Raw genomic sequence first — 16,265 nt, forward strand, 5'->3', positions numbered from 1 at the left:
CAGAGAGGGAATAATAATTTTCGTCGCTCACGCGGACAAAATTCCTATTACTCACAGTGGCAGGGTACATCGTGGGGTGGCAACCAACAAAGTACCCAAAGTTACAGTCGAGGTAACAAGAGAGGCTGTGGTAGAGGGAGAGGCAGCCCAGGCAGAGGTTGTACGCCTCGCAGCAAACAGTGACGCTCTGCTCAGGGTCCCGTCCCATGCATCCCCAATAGGGGGGGGCATTTCCAACTTCACCCAAGCATGGGAAGGGATCACCTCTGACAGATGGGTGCTGTCCACAGTGTCTGCGGGATACTGCATCGAACTGCTGGAGCGCCCCCGCAACCACCCTCCACGACAAAATAAACTCCCTGGACCACCAGAAGATCCTCCTCAAGGAAATTGTCAATCTTCTCGCAAAGGACGCGATAGAACTCATCCCGGGCTACCAGGTAAACAAGGGTATTTATTCAACTTACTTCCTTGTGCCAAAAAAAGATTAACAATGCGCCCGGTATTAGACTGGCGCCCTGCAAACAGGTATGTCAAGCCCCAAAAATTTCGCATAACTACGCTCCAAGAGGTAATCCCCCTCCTAAAGAAGGGAGATTACATGGCAACATTGGACATGAAAGATGCCCATTTTCATATTTCCTTTTTACCAGCGCACAGAAGATTCTTGCGCTTCAAGGTGGACAATTAGCACTATCAGTACAAGGTGCTGTCCTTCGGAATAGCCTCATCTCCAAGGGTATTCACCAAGGTACTGGCGTTGGTGGCGGCACACCTACGCAGGGAGGCAATTCCAGTTTACCCTTACCTGGACGACTGGCTCATCACGGGGGAGACCCCAGTAATTTGCAGTTCCAACTTCCAAAGAACGATCGACCTCCTCTTCGAATTGGGTTTCTCAATCAACGAGAAAAAATGAAGCCTGGTGCCAAGCACCTCCAAACAGTTCCTAGGAGCTGTCCTCAACACGCAAGAGGGGTTAGCCTTTCCATCAGAGGAAAGAATTCGGAATCTACTACTGCAAATTCCTCAATATCAGCCCGGTTGCCAGATAAGGGTGCACAAAGCGATGTTTATGCAAGGCATGATGGTGTCACCTGGTTCCCCACGCGCGCCTGCGCATGCGACCCATGCAGGAATGGTTGGCGAAACAGTGGTCTCAGGCAAGTGGTCAGTGGGACGATCTAGTGGTCGTTTCGCCAACCCTGGTACAGAGTCTTCACTGGTGGACAAGAGAGAACCTGTCAAAGGGGAAACCCTTTTTTTTTACGACCCGAGATACAGGCCGTAGTGACTAGACGCGTCCCTGTCGGGGTGGGGAGCACACCTCCTTCACCACACAGCTCAGGGTCTCTGGTCTCACACAGTGGCCAAGAATCACATAAATCTGCTAGAGCTTCTGGCAGTCTTCAGAGTGCTTCAAGCGTTCGAACCCCACCTGTTGAACCTGTCAGTGCAGATTTTAACAGACAGCACCACAGCTATGTTTTACATAAACAGGGTGGGACTTGTTTGCCAAATCTGTCCAAGCTTGCCCAGAAAATTTGGAAATGGGCACTCGGACGGAACATTTACCTATCATCTCAACATGTTCCAGGGCATCTCAATTCACTATCGGACGCCCTGAGCAGAGATCCCCTCCCAGAAGAACACGAATGGTGTCTACACGAAGTCGTAGAAGACCTCTTCTCGCAGTGGGGTTTCCCCACTATAGACCTATTCGCCACAAGCGATAACGGACAATGCCCAGGTTGCTCCCATGTGGACGAGACAACTGTGGTTCCCGCACCTGCGCAGACTGGCAGTGTGCGAACCAATAAAACTGCCGTGCTGGCACAACCTACAATCCCAGCACGCAGGACAAACGGTGCATCCTCAGCCCAGCTCGTTCCAATATTGTCACCTACATGCTCCACCTACTGGACGCAGGGTTGGTATTTAATTCACTCAAGGTACACCTGGCGGCGCTGTCAGCCTACACCACCTCCCATAACAAGGTGTTGTGGTGGAAAGTACCAGTGGTTAAAGCTTTTATCAAAGGGGTAAAGAGACTCCACCCTCCAATTTCAAACCCACCACCAGGATGGGACCTTAATGTGGTGCTTGCTAAACTCATGGGCCCCCCTTTGAACCATGCATAAAGCTAGTCTCAAACACCTGACCTATAAAACTGCCTTCTTAGTAGCCATTACATCCATAAGAAGGGTCAGTGAAATTCAGGTTCTGTCAGTGCAGGATCCTTTCTTTACTGTTCATAAGGATAAACTGGTTCAACAGGCTCACCCTAGGTTCTCACCGAAGTTCATTTCAGAATTCCATGTTAACCAGTCCATTGAGCTACCGGCCTTCCAAGAACCCAAAAGCTCTGCTCAGATGAAACTACACACACTAGATGTGCGAAGAGCGGTCCTCTACTACGCAGACAAGACCAGACCGCTAAGAAAGACAGACCAACTGTCCATCTCCGTAGCTACAGGCAGAGAAGGAGATTGCGTCTCTAAAGGTGCCATCTCAAAATGGATAGTCAAATGTATCCAACTGTGTTGCTCCCTTTCTGAAAAGACTCTGCCTTTTATGCCAAGAGCCCACTCTACTAGAGGCACTGGGGCCACTCTGGCTTTCATTGCAAATGTACCCCTTGACACCATTTGCAAAGCAGCTACATGGAGCTCGATTCACACTTTTACTCAGCACTACTGCATTGACACTCATTCCAAGACAGATACCCAAGTGGGACAAGCGGTTCTAAGACATCTGTTCGTTCATGACCCTTCTCACATCGCACCTCCTTCTTCTAACACTGCTCGCTAATCTATGCACAGCATGTGATCTAAGCAGATTCCACAAGCCTCAGAAGGGATACATTACTCACCGTAATCGTATTTCTGATGCTTGTATCTGCTTAGATTCACATGAGCCCGCCGTTCCTCCCCTCTGAGAGAAGGCGCATGGATGTTTGTAGTCTTAGTTGCTTGGATAACCTGTACTCGCGCTACTCCATGTCAGAAAAAAATACAATCTGAGGGTCCTACACGCGCGAGGAATCATGGGTACAGTGGACGTCACACTAGGGATAGTATTACTGGCACGCCCAATGTCGACGCCCATTTTCGAGTTTCGAAAAACAAACTGTAATACTCTGCAGCTTCCACTAGATGTCGGCCTATGCACAGCATGTGAATCTAAGCAGGTACAAGCATCAGAAATACGATTACGGTGAGTGATGTTTTATATATATATATTGCAAACAAGAGGAAAACTGCCATCAAAGATGGAACAGTTTAGCCCACACTCCAGGCCATGAAACAAGAAGCCAGAGAGCCCCGTTCATTCAAAAAAGTGAGCCAGAAACTCGAAGTATGAATACTTGCAAGTTTATTATGTACAAAAAATATATATTTTAAAAGCCACCATTGACTGAACAACAGAGGCAGGACACCAATAGAACCGTTTCGCGCTTTCCACAGCACTTGTTCACCAATGGGGGGGGGAGTGGTTAAACATGGTATAAATAGCAGTGTAAGTACCTTTATAGTGTCTGTGACCCAATAGAGGTATATGTCTAAAGGTAAAGTGGCAGACATCTTGTAACATAAAACCACATACTTGCATAATGCTGAAAACCTAAAATACATCAGAAAATGCAGCAAGGAGCAGCCAAAGTTCATTCAGAAAAGGGCAATAAAATAAGCCACAATATAATTCATGAAAAAACCAGCATGTCCGTCCATATGGATCAGTAAAAATATGAACGGCATAAATGATAGTCTAAATGCTAATGCTAAATAGCAACATTATGGTATGCATAGTGCAACAGCTGAAATGCAGCACAATAAAAGATGCAACAATGAACCAGTGTTTCCATCCAAATGTATCAGTCGCGGTGTTAACATCACTGATTAAAAGCAAAAATGCAAGATAATGGCAAAGTGCAAAGGAATTATATAGCAGCATTATAGTCACAATAAAGTGCAAGTGCATATCGATGACTGAGTAAAAATACATTAGTCAAATGTTGAGGAGCAGCAAATATTGTCAAAGTGCAAAAATATTGTATAGCAGCATTAAAATCAGAATAAAGTGCAAGTGCATATCAATGACTGAGTAAAATTACATCAGTCAAAATAGCAGCAAAATGCAGACACTGAAATGCAATGCTAAAACACAATATTAAGATGGGTAAAAATATACAACTAATAAAAACATCAAAAGCACTCCAAAAGTACAAATGCAAGTGCAATGCGACGACTGAACAGATTGTAGAAAAAAGGATAATAAGAATGCCCAATAGTAAAATACCAATGCTTACCAGCCGACATAATAAATGAACGTTACGTTGAGACAGACCAAGGGAAAAACACTGAATGCTTAAAAACAGCATAAACAAAGAACATACACCATTAGAAACCCCCATTGACCCAAAGAAAGTAAAAAAGCAGCAACCAATGTAAAGAAACAAAAGTATAAATGAGGAAAACTAAACCCTCATACTGGCAGTATTAAGATCTAGACCAACTGCCAGAACAACGTTAGCAAAAAACATTGACAAAAATATGTATGATATGCCAGGCACATGAAAAAATCAAAGAAGCATAAGAATGAATTGAAACGGAAAAATCAAAACACAGAAAAATCCCCTGTAGCAGACAATCTAGAGTCCCAAAAAGGTATACAGCTCCTGGTAAATTTTGTGGCCGTTGGGTATCTTGGTGTCAATCGAGAATGTATTTGGTTTCAAGCTGTCGTAATTTTAAGACTCGTCACCGCCACTGGGGTTCTTACTCACATGTGCCACTGCAAAGAAGCAGAGCAAACGAGTCATTATCATGTTTGTCCTTAAAATGCTTAGCCATAGGGTATGCCGGGTCCGAATTTTTTATCGCCGTCAGATGTTGCAATACTCTAAGTTTCAATTTGCATGTGGTGCTCCCCACATACCTCTTCTGGCAGGGGCAGCACAAGACGTTAACAACAAATGCAGTGTCACAGGTCATGAGAGGCTTAATGTCGTGATGAATGAAAGTTGCTGGGTGAATGAAACATTTCTGTATAACAGCATGTGTGCAAACTTTACATTTTGAACATTTTGTAAACCCCAGAGCAGGAGTAGCAAGCCAGTTGGCAGCCTTGGGAACATTAGGTAAAGGAGACAAAAAGCTGGATACAAGTTTGTCTTCAAGAGACAAAGCTCTTTTGTATGTTAGCGTAGGTCGTGTAGATAGTACAGAAAGAAGGTCCTAGTCCAGCCTTAAAACCCGCCAATGATTTTGGATGATTTTCCTAACATGAGCAGAAGAATTGTCATAGGTGATAAGGCGTGGTCCTTATTTTTTATATATATATATATATATATATATATATATATATATATATATATATATATATATATATATATATATATATATATAGTAGCGTCCATGTAGTTATGGTTAAGTTGGTTTTTTCATAGGAAGAGCATTTTTTGGGTGGCTTATAACTTCGCTTCCTCTGGACGAATCCTCACCAAACTTTGCAAAAAAAGTATATGGCCCACTCTGAATTTTTTTTGCAAATATTGGAGAGGTTTAGTCCAGGGGGGGCAAAGTTATAGGGGGTCCCAAAACTTTTGTTTTTTCCCATAGACATAATGGGGAAAAAACTTTGCGCACACCTACAGCCCAAACCGCTGGATGGATTTACACCAAATTTGTGGCAGGAGCGGGGGCTTGGTCCCGAAAGCGTGCTTTTGCAAATTTGGTGTAAATCCGTCCAGTATTTTTTTCCAAAATGACCAAAATGTAAGGCAAAAAAATGAGTGATATCTCCGTTCCCTCCGCGGATGGACTTCCCGGTTCGCTCCGTGGACAGTGCCCTGATTGGCTGAGCGGCTTGCGTGATGTCCGCGGACATGCGACGTGTTCGCTGATTGGACAGCGTGGTGCGTGAAGCGCGTCAGATTTTCTGTGGCGCCCGCCATCTTGCATTCACCGACGACCTAAAAATTGTATTTAGTGGAGTGTGTTGGTGTGTAAGAGTGTTTGGGGAGGGTGGGGGGAGTATGAGATAGGTTCAATGTTCTGTTTTTTTTAATGCTAGACACTTTTGTTGTGTTCGATTTGTCTGCGGACAACACGGCTGTTCTGAAATGTTCTATATAAACTAAATGGTGGGGTGTTCTGAGGACGGAGTATGTGTCCGTTTTGTTCGCAAGCAAGCTAAAATTGAGTTGAGAACAGTCGCGGTGTCCTTAAATGTTCGTACATAAACAAAATGGGGGTGTCCTGAGGACGCTGTCCGTATTGTACTCTGGCAAGTTGAATGTGTTCTAAGAACACTTGCGGTGTCCTGAAATGCTCGGATTACTTACCAGTAATCTTCATTACTCCTAGTCCTACTCTTCCTCGTCACAGTACTGACGACCCCCCTCACCCTCCCTGTGGGGAAGGTCCCATGCTCCGGCTTGGTAATATGAAACTGAGTGATGTGGATATGGGGGAGGAGTTATAGGAATTTAAAGAAATAGAAGAAGGTCCTGTGTCAGAGGCAGGGGCCTCATGAAGTAAGTACTGGGACGAGGAAGAGTGGACGACGTGGAGGTAATGTTTGCAATTAAACAAAATGGGTGTGTTCTGAGAACGCTGTTCGTATTGTTCGTTGTCAGGTTGAAAGTGTTCTAAGAACCCTCCTTATGTCCGTTGATATTACAATTTCCTATGGGCTTACCCGACTTTTTGTCCACTAAAACGATAAATCAGGCTGCTGTGCGCCGACATTATGTGATAATCCTATCACTTGCCCCATCGACCTGGCTGACCTGCTTTTGCGACACTAAATCATATCTCCCGCCCTAAGCCTGACATTATCAAAGCATTTATATTCCCCGTAGCCAAACGCGCCCAGTCGTCTCCAGTCCTACGGGACTTTACACAGAACCCGGAAAACAACACAGATCATCTCAAAACAAAGCGCGCCACAATTCGGAATATGAAATTGTGATTTAAAAGCAAACAGCAAGATTGTACATTTCGTAAAGTACTTTTATTTGACATCAAATGTTTAGAGAATATTCAGCGATTTGCATTTCTTTGCTGTCGATCCGCAAAAGTTCATCTCGAGTCACGCGCTGTTCCTTTGCGGTACACAGGGTGTTGGTTTATGATAAAAGAAGCACTATGGTCGCACTGATAATCGGAAGGCTGTTCCAACAATGAGGCATTAGACCACCATAATGGTTGGTATGTTGCTTCTAGCCGCTAGTACCGCGTAAGGGCATATTGGTCTTTGGCGATTGTCTCATAAAATGGTGAGGGTCATGAAGTTGTTTAGAAGTAGCTGCACCTGGCAGTTAAAAAATCCGTCGGCTGGGTTCTGAAAATCGTGGCATTGACAGTAGGGCAGGATGTACCTGTTGTTTTAAAAACATAAATTAGTCTCACGAGCCGATCTTTATTAAAGATATTAATTTTATTTATTAGGGCATGAAACTATTTGCTAGCGAGGATAGTGCAACAGAGTATGTTAACTTATTCCCACTAACCCACCCTCTCTCCTCTGCCTTAATGTCATCAATGACATTTGTGATGTCATCTTTGATGTCCTGGGTGTTAGGCTTAGCAGTGCATGGTGGTGGCGCGAGTTATGGTTGCTTAGCTTAACATAACTGGTGATTTTCAGGGGTTTTTCGGTTACATAACATCCCTTTAACAAAGTTTTTTTCACTGACTTTCATAGGTTTTTAGTTGCGCAACTTAACCATAACGTCCCGTTAACAAAGTTGTTTTACTGAATATATATATATATATATATATATATATATATATATATATATATATATATATATATATATATATATATATATATATATATATATATATTTTTTTTTTTTTTTTGCTCAGTTACTGTCAGCGTAGTCTTGTAGTGGGTTACACCTCATTAAGCCTGCAGTATAAAAGACTGATTAGCAGTAGCTGAAACTTTTGGAACCTGTGATCCAGGGGGACCCTGGATCAGTCTGTCTAGTGAAGTGATTAGCTGCAGAATTGAGGACCTATACCTCTTTTTACTTGGTGTTGCATGCCATTTTCCCATATTCATTCCTCTGTCCAGTCTGTTATCTCGTCCACGCCTTTCATCCTTCTGCCAGACTCCTCCTTTCATCAACATTCTTTTCATGTTTTCTTTTTTCTGTCATGTTTCTGCCCTATTACATTGTTGTACTATCTACCTTATCATTCCTTCTATGCTTACACTGAAAGGGCACCTTCACGCTCAATCCCTTTTCCACTGCTTAATGTTCTTCTCTTTTCTCCTCACAGCCCAAGGTCACTCTCCTCATTTTAACTGTGGCCTAGCATTTTCTCGTCATCTTTACCTATGAATTGGACCGGTTTGCATTTTCTGCCGAAAAAATCCTTCACTATGCCGCCTTTTCTCTCATCATGGTTAATGGTGGCTGCATTCCTGGGCGTCTTTAATGCTCACATCAGCAACTGGGCACGGGGGCTTCTGCTCTTGTCTGGCCTTCACTTCCACCCCCCTCCCCTCATGGCAGGAGACATCTGTACCATTCTGCATTTTGCTCTCATTTCACTGCAGCCTCCCATGGAGGCAAGATTTTGTTCTGCACACGGTTCACCATAATCTCCCAGTTTCTTTTTAATGAGTTTTCGTAATGTGTGAACATATGCAAGTGGCTGGACTGTGTAAATGAGCCGAACCTCTATTTTGTCCCACACCGAGAACTTCGTCATGATGATGAACTAATTATGCCATAGATTTGTGTATGTATGAATTTGACATTGCACTATGTGTGTGTATCTGTGTGTGTGTGTGTGTGTATTTATCCAGGAAAGGGGGGCACACACTGGTTCCCTGCACAATTAACTTACTCAGCCACTGATGTTCGCCTCCTACTGGTTTCTGTGCTCTTCACCTCGCCAGGGAGGCAGTCTTTGCTTGCAGGCATTACCAATCAGTGGTGATTCTGCTGCAAGGACGTCTGGTAGCTGTAGTAATCAGGTTTGCAGGTAACCCACAGTGGTGGGTGGGGGTGGGAATAGCCCACAGTGTGGCACTCCAAAGCAGGGCACGTGTCACACTGGTGCAGCACCCTGTGGGATTCTAAAGCTTCCACCCTTTAGAAATCCATGAGTATCGACAGTAATATATATTTCTATTTCTGAGGCTTGTGGAATCTGCTTAGATCACATGCTGTGCATAGGCCGGCATCTAGTGGAAGCTGCAGAGTATTACAGTTGTTGTTTTCGAAACTCGAAAAGGGACGTCGACGGGGCGTGCCAGTAATACTATCCCTAGTGTGACGTCCACTGTGCCCATGATCCCTCGCGCGTTGCGGTCCCTCAGGTTGTTTTTTTCCACCTCAATCTATTGTGATCCTAAGTTCAAAGGAATGGTCTTCTCAAGATATTGCTAGGGTTATGCGAAGAAGGACCTTCATGGCAAATTTTTATGAGAAAAAAAAAACGGATTACTTTCAAAGTTTCCACTCCACTCCTCCCACCTCAGCTCTGCCTCACCCACTCAACCCCCTTCTAAGAGGTCTCGCTCTAATATCTCTGGTTATAGATCTATATGATCCCGAATTAGGACCAGGAGTATCTCTCTTTTGTGGACACATCTGACCCTCAACTTAATAAAGAGGATACAGATGAACTTTATTATGGGGATGATGAGGACCCAGAGGCAGACCAGGAGGCAAACATGTACTCCTTAGATTCTCCTATTAATCAGGACACTCCAGTGGTCGATTCCCCTGTCGATAATCAGCCCCTCTTCAATGAAGTCTTAGCCAAAGCGGCGGAACACTCCCAAATTGACACACAGGAGGTACAGGAAGGTAGAGACTTGGCTGAACAAATACTGGGGGACAAAAAGACAGTAGGTCAGTTTATCCCGCTACTAAAATCGGTCCAACGCAGGATACAGCCTTCCTTAGTAGCACCCAATCTCACACGGGCCGTTAACCCGCATGTGGAAAAACTATTCAGGCCTGACCACAACAAGAAAGAGAGCAGGCACAACCCTTGCTTCCTCCGATGCCCCACCGGATAAGGAAAGCAAAAAGGATATATGCCATGGGGAGAAAGGTTGCTTCCTCTGCGGCCTATCAAACTAGAATAGACCAACAACGCAACACTTTTGCCAAGTTATAATTGCCATAAGTGGGAGGAAATGTATGCGTTACTTTCCTCCACCCCGGAGACACTTAAATCACAATTGGCTCAAGTGGCAGCAGACGGAAGGGCTGTATCTACCAGTCTCCTCAAATCAAATTTCGATGCAGCTGACAATGCCGGAAGAGTCATTGCAGAGGGGACTATTATAAAAAGGCATGCATGGCTTTGCCAGTCAGGCTTTTGGCCAGAAACACAAGCCACTCTAATAAACATGCCAGTGGAACCTAACATGCTCTTCGGCAAGGCTGTGGAAGATGCACTTAAGACCGCAAAGGACGAGTATGACACTCTAAAATCTTTAGGTCAGCTCACAAACAAGCCTACTGGTCAAAGGGGTAACAGTAATTTTCGCCGTTTTCGGGGCCAAAATTCACAAAGCGGATCTGGCTACAATCAAGCCCAAGGTTCCTATGGAAAAAATCCAGGACAAGCCTTCCAAGACTATACCAGAGGACAACTCGGGGGTCGTGGGCAGAGGACCTGCTGGAGGTGGCACCCGACGGAGGACGCATTTCCAACTTCATCCACGCATGGGAGGGTATCACCTCGGACAGATGGGTGCTGTCCACGGTAGCAGGGGGCTACTGCATAGAACTACTTCAACGTCCTCACGACCACCCCCCACGACAGAAAATCCACCAGAGGAACATCAGCGGATCCTTCTAGAAGAAATAACAAAGCTTCTATTAAAGGACACAACCAACCAGGTAAACGAGGGGATTTATTCAACTAACTTCCTTGTGCCAAAGAACGATCTGACAATGTGCCCTGTATTAGATTTACACCCTGCAAACAAGTATGTCAAGCCACAAAAGTTCTGCATGACTATGCTACAAGAGGTAATCCTGCTACTAAAAAAGGGGGATTACATGGCAACACTGGATATGAAAGATGCCTATTTTCATATTTCAATGTTCCCAGCGCACAGAAGATTCTTGCATTTCAAGATAGCGAAGAAGTACTACCAACTCAAAGTGCTTCCCTTTGGAATAGCCTTTGCTCCAAGGGTATTCACAAAGGTACTGGCGGTAGTCGCAGCGCACCTGCGCAGGGGAGCAATCCCAGTGTACCCTTACCTGGACGACTGGCTTATAACAGGGGAATCACCTCTGATTTGCAGACAAAACATTAGGCTTCTCAATCAATGAGAAAAAAATCAAGCCTAGTGCCAAGCATTTCCAAACAGTTCCTAGGAGCTATCCTAAACAAGACGAAGGATTGGTCTTTCCTTCAGAGGAAAGGGTACATTTTTTTTTACTGCAAATACCACATTATCAGGCCGGCCGCCAGATAAGGGTGCGCAAAGCAATGCGTTTAATAGTCATGATGGCATCTTGCATATACCTGGTTCCTCGCATGCGCCTGTGCATGCGTCCCATACAGGAGTGGTTGGTGAAACAGTGGTCTCAGGCAAGCAGTCAGTGGGATGATCTTGTGGTCGTTTCGCCAACACTTGTGCAAAATCTTCGCTGGTGGACGAGAGAAAACCTAATGAGAGGGAAACCCTTCTACGACCCACAGATACAGGCAGTGGTCACAGTCGATGCCTCACTGGCAGGGTGGGGGGCTCACTACCGTCGCCACACAATTCAGGGTCTGTGGTCTCGCACTGCAGCTCAGAACCACATCAATGTGCTGGAACTTCTGGCAGTATTCAAAGCCTTTCAGGCATTCAAACCCCATTTAACAAACCTGTCGGTGCAGTTCCTAACAGACAGCAACACAGCAATGTTTTATATCAACAAACAGGGGGGTACACGTTCTCCAAATCTATCCAGACTTGCACAGAAAATCTGGAAATTGGCACTCAGACGGAAAATGTTCCTGTCATCACAACATGTTCCAGGGGAACTCAATGCTCTAGCAGACTCATTGAGCAGAGATCCCCTACCAGAGGAACACGAGTCGTCTACACGAAGTCGTAGAACACCTCTTCTCTCAATGGGGTTTCCCAACTAAAGACTTATTCGCCACAAGCGAAAATTGTCAATGCCCAGACTTCGCGTCCAGGTTCCCCCAGCCAGGCTCCAAGGGGAATGCCCTATGGATGAACTGGTCTGCGAAATTTGCTTGCGCTTTTCCTCCCAACTTCTCTCATGAGGAAGGTGGTGAACAAGTTACACAAGGAACCGATGACGCTTATCATGGTTGCTCCTATGTGGGCAAGACAACCGTGGTATCCACATCTGCGCAAACTGGCGATGTGCGATGCCATCAAGCTCCCATGCCAGTACAACCTACTCACCCAGCACGAGGGGCTAACAGTGCACCCACAACCACACTCAATGAACTTGGCAGCATGGCTCCTGAAGTCAGAGTTCGGGCATCTTAATCTACCGCAAAGATGCATGGATATCTTGAAAGAATAAAAAAAAAAACACTAGGCACTGCTATTTTGACAAATGGAGACGATTCGTAATTTGGTGCCGGACTAAGCAGATCAACCCCATGGATTGTACTCCATCTAACATCCTAACCTATATGCTCCACTTGCTAGATGCAGGGTTAGTGTTCAACTCCCTAAAAGTCCACCTGGCGGTCTTGTCAGCCTACACCACTTCCCATAATAAGGTCTCATGGTGGAAGGTACCAGTCATCAAAGCATTTATGGAAGGAGTAAAGAGACTCCACCCTCCAATTTCTAACCCACCGCCAGGTTGGGACCTCAATGTGGTACTCGCTAAGCTCATGGGGACCCCCATTCGAGCCTATGCACAAGTCTAGTCTCAAACACCTGACTTATAAAACTGCCTTCTTAGTAGCTATTACTTCCATAAGAAGGGTTGGTGAAATCCAAGCATTGCCAGTGCAGGATGCTTGCTTTCCTATACATAAGGACAAGCTGGTTTTACATACTCACCCTAGGTTCTCACCTAAATTAATCTCCAAATTTCATGTAAACTAGTCTATTGAGCTTGCGGCTTTCTTCCAGGAACCCAAGAGCTCTGCTGAGGTAAAACTCCACACACTAGATGTGAGGAGAGCGGTCCTCTACTACGTAGACAAGACCAGACCGCTAAGAAAGACAGATCAACTGTTTGTCTTCATAGCTCCAGTCAGAGAAGGTGACCGCATCTCTAAACATGCCATATCTAGATGGATAGTCAGATGTATCCAACTGTGCTATTCCCTATCAGAGAAAACCCTGCCTTTTACACCAAGGGCCCACTCCACAAGAGGTACTGGAGCCACTCTGGCTTTCATTGTAAATGTCCCCTTAGACAGTATTTGCAAAGCAGCTACATGGAGCTCAATACATACTTTCACTCAGCACTACTGCATTGACACTCATTCCAAGACAGATACACAAGTGGGACAAGCAGATCTAAGACATTTATTCGCTCATGAACTTCTCACATCCCACCTCCTCCTTCTTCCACTGCTCGCTAATCTATGCACAGCATGTGATCTAAGCAGATTCCACAAGCCTCAGAAAAGGGTACATTACTCGCCGTAATCGTATTTCTGATGCTTGTATCTGCTTAGATTCACATGCGACCCACCTTTCTTCCCCTCGGAGAGAAGGCGCATGGATGCTTATGAGCTTGTCCGATACGGATCTGCTTGGATACAACTGTACTCACGCTACACCTCATGCTACCGCATGTCAGAAAAATAGAAATCTGCGGGACCTCGACGAGTGAGCGATCATGGGTACAGTGGACGTCACACTAGGAATAGTATTACTGGCATGCCCTGTCGTCCCGTTTCGAAAACAACTCTAATACTCTGCAGCTTCCACTAGATGTCGGCCTATGCACAGCATGTGAATCTAATATAATTTTATAGTTAGCTGATCGTTTTCCTTCAGACCAAACGAGCAGCACTCTCCACAGGATCAAAATATCGAATGGTCCGGATTCGCATTCATTAGTTTCTTCCTTTATTTATTGCAACAATTGGGCAAAATGACGACACATATAAAAATTCTTTACAAAAAAGAATCTGTCATGATACCGTCCTCCCAACAAATAGCAAAATAATTTTGCTGAGGGGTTTTACGAGTTTCGTGGCTGGCTTACTGCTTTTTCACAACCATATGTATATAGTGAATAGACGTCCACGGGGGTGGGAGGTCACTGAAAGGGATACATTAGTTTCACCTTACCATGGTCTCATGGTTAAATTGCACACGCCCTTTGAATGATCTACTATCACGGAGGGAAGCCACAGCATTTTGTGGGTTTTGAAATTAAGCACTCCATAGTCCTACTGTACTGTAAATGGCTTAAACATGCCTTCTCTCAAATAGTTATTTTGTTTTTTTTATAAACGTGTATTCCTTTTCTCAAATTTAGAGCACAAAGATCGTATCGGAGACCCCAGCAGTACCACCAGTGACAGAAGATGACGACGACGAAGATGAGGCTGCACCGCCGCCAGTGATTGCGCCTCGGCCTGAGCACACAAAATCGGTAAGTATCCCACCCTCCCATGGGAGCATTTCTATATAGACCGTCTTAGTGAAGGTAATAGAATTTGTAATTTGCAATATGTTTGCCCTTAGGCATGATGAGTCTGCAGGCTCTCTAGATTTCGCATTAAGTCATGCTAAAGATGTCCCTTGAGCTGACTCCCTCGTTCTGTGCTGGGATCTGTTCCTTGTGCTTATTATGTACAGTTTCAAGATCACCAAGGTTAGAAGGGCTAAAAGTGAAAGTATTTCTGTCAGATAACTAATGTGTGAAACGAAATCTGTTAAGAAAACTAAAAACACTTGGAAGTGGAGCTATAACTCTGTCGTTACTCTGCTTTCTGCAGTGGCCAAACCACTGTTGCCAGAGTTTTTCATATGTCACAATGGGAAACATTGAGTCAAAACATTGCTGTTTTAGTAATTGTATAGAACAGATTTTAGTGTCCTTTTCTGACACCCCAGGATTGTATTTTTTAATTGTGAGTGATTTGGCAGCTAATACGCTCTTAATCTACAGACAAGAACTTGTGTTGCATGCAGGGGGACTACTTGGTAGCAGTTGCACCTTCCTAACCTCCGGGGAGCTATGACGAGAGTAGGTGAATCGTCAGTGCTCTACGACCATTATCCCGGATGTCTGGAAATGCCATGATGAATTGCAAATGAAATGCAAAATCGCGGAAGACACTTTTCTGAGGTTCCTATATGCCATTAGTCGGCAGCTGCTAACCTTGGTCATCTCCACTTTTGGCCACTCATACACCTCTCTCCAACATGCGGCCGCAAGAGCGTCATGCAAATAATTTTCCAGCACACTTTCCTGAGTTGGGAATGTGGGCTGTGGACGTTAAGATCAAAAGGCAACACTTGCACGTTTGTGGGGCCTTTGACACTTCGACACTTCATGTTTTTTAAGCCATTAAAGTTGAGGCTTGAATTCTAAACCATGCTTAATTTTCCTGCAGCTACTGCTGGATCACGATCGGAGCGGCATTGACCAATCTACTTCCAACCTAAGCATTTCTTGGTTTCTTTGTGTTGCAGAGCATACATGGACACGATCCATCCGCTCTTATCACCATAATATTCTGACTACATGTTTAGCCTTTGTTTAACTCGATGCAGACTTTTTACTCTTGCTGGTCCCATACTGTTTGGTTTGAAAATTTTCCTAACAGGCTTTTTCTAGGCCCACATCCCATTGGATTTCCAAATATAATTGTAGTTTGTTGATATTGAATAGGAATTATTGTTAAGTTCTACACTTTCTTCTCCTGTGGATGTGTCATTTATTAAATAGTTTGCCTGGTATATTCGCCACGTTCTACCCGCCACCAGTTTCATTTCCTTCCTCAAGTCGTAAAAGAGCAATCATTCATGTTCAAATAGTTTGCTTTCCTAAATGCAATTTGCTCAAAAATGTAAATGACATTTGTATGCTAACGCAGTATGAGCAAAGTCAAAAACTAAACCCAAACATGTATGGAAGGAGGCAAGTGCATGCATACAGAGTCATTATATTCGGTTATCATAGGAACACTGCTTACACACATTTGGGAGACTTGTTCATGGATTATAAAAAAATGTTAAAAAAGGCATTAATTTTGTTGGGCATACCCTGCTTTTTATCCTTCTAATAGTTGTTCAAAGGAGTACCCTTTCATTTAAAGAGC

The 16,265-nt window shown here is 44.5% G+C and overlaps 1 protein-coding gene across 3 annotated transcripts in view; it reads left to right on the plus strand.

The window, feature by feature from the left end:
- PAK1 (p21 (RAC1) activated kinase 1) overlaps nt 1-16,265 on the plus strand; it is a 724,626-nt gene that overhangs the window by 433,403 nt on the left and 274,958 nt on the right. For all 3 annotated transcript variants that reach the window (XM_069639982.1, XM_069639985.1, XM_069639983.1), the window contains exon 7: nt 14,474-14,590. In XM_069639982.1, the coding sequence (XP_069496083.1) occupies nt 14,474-14,590 (117 nt within the window). The remainder of the gene's footprint in view (nt 1-14,473; nt 14,591-16,265) is intronic.

Source organism: Ambystoma mexicanum, chromosome 7q (assembly GCF_040938575.1).
Source record: "Ambystoma mexicanum isolate Mex_15411 chromosome 7q, UKY_AmexF1_1, whole genome shotgun sequence".
Taxonomy (NCBI): domain Eukaryota; kingdom Metazoa; phylum Chordata; class Amphibia; order Caudata; family Ambystomatidae; genus Ambystoma; species Ambystoma mexicanum.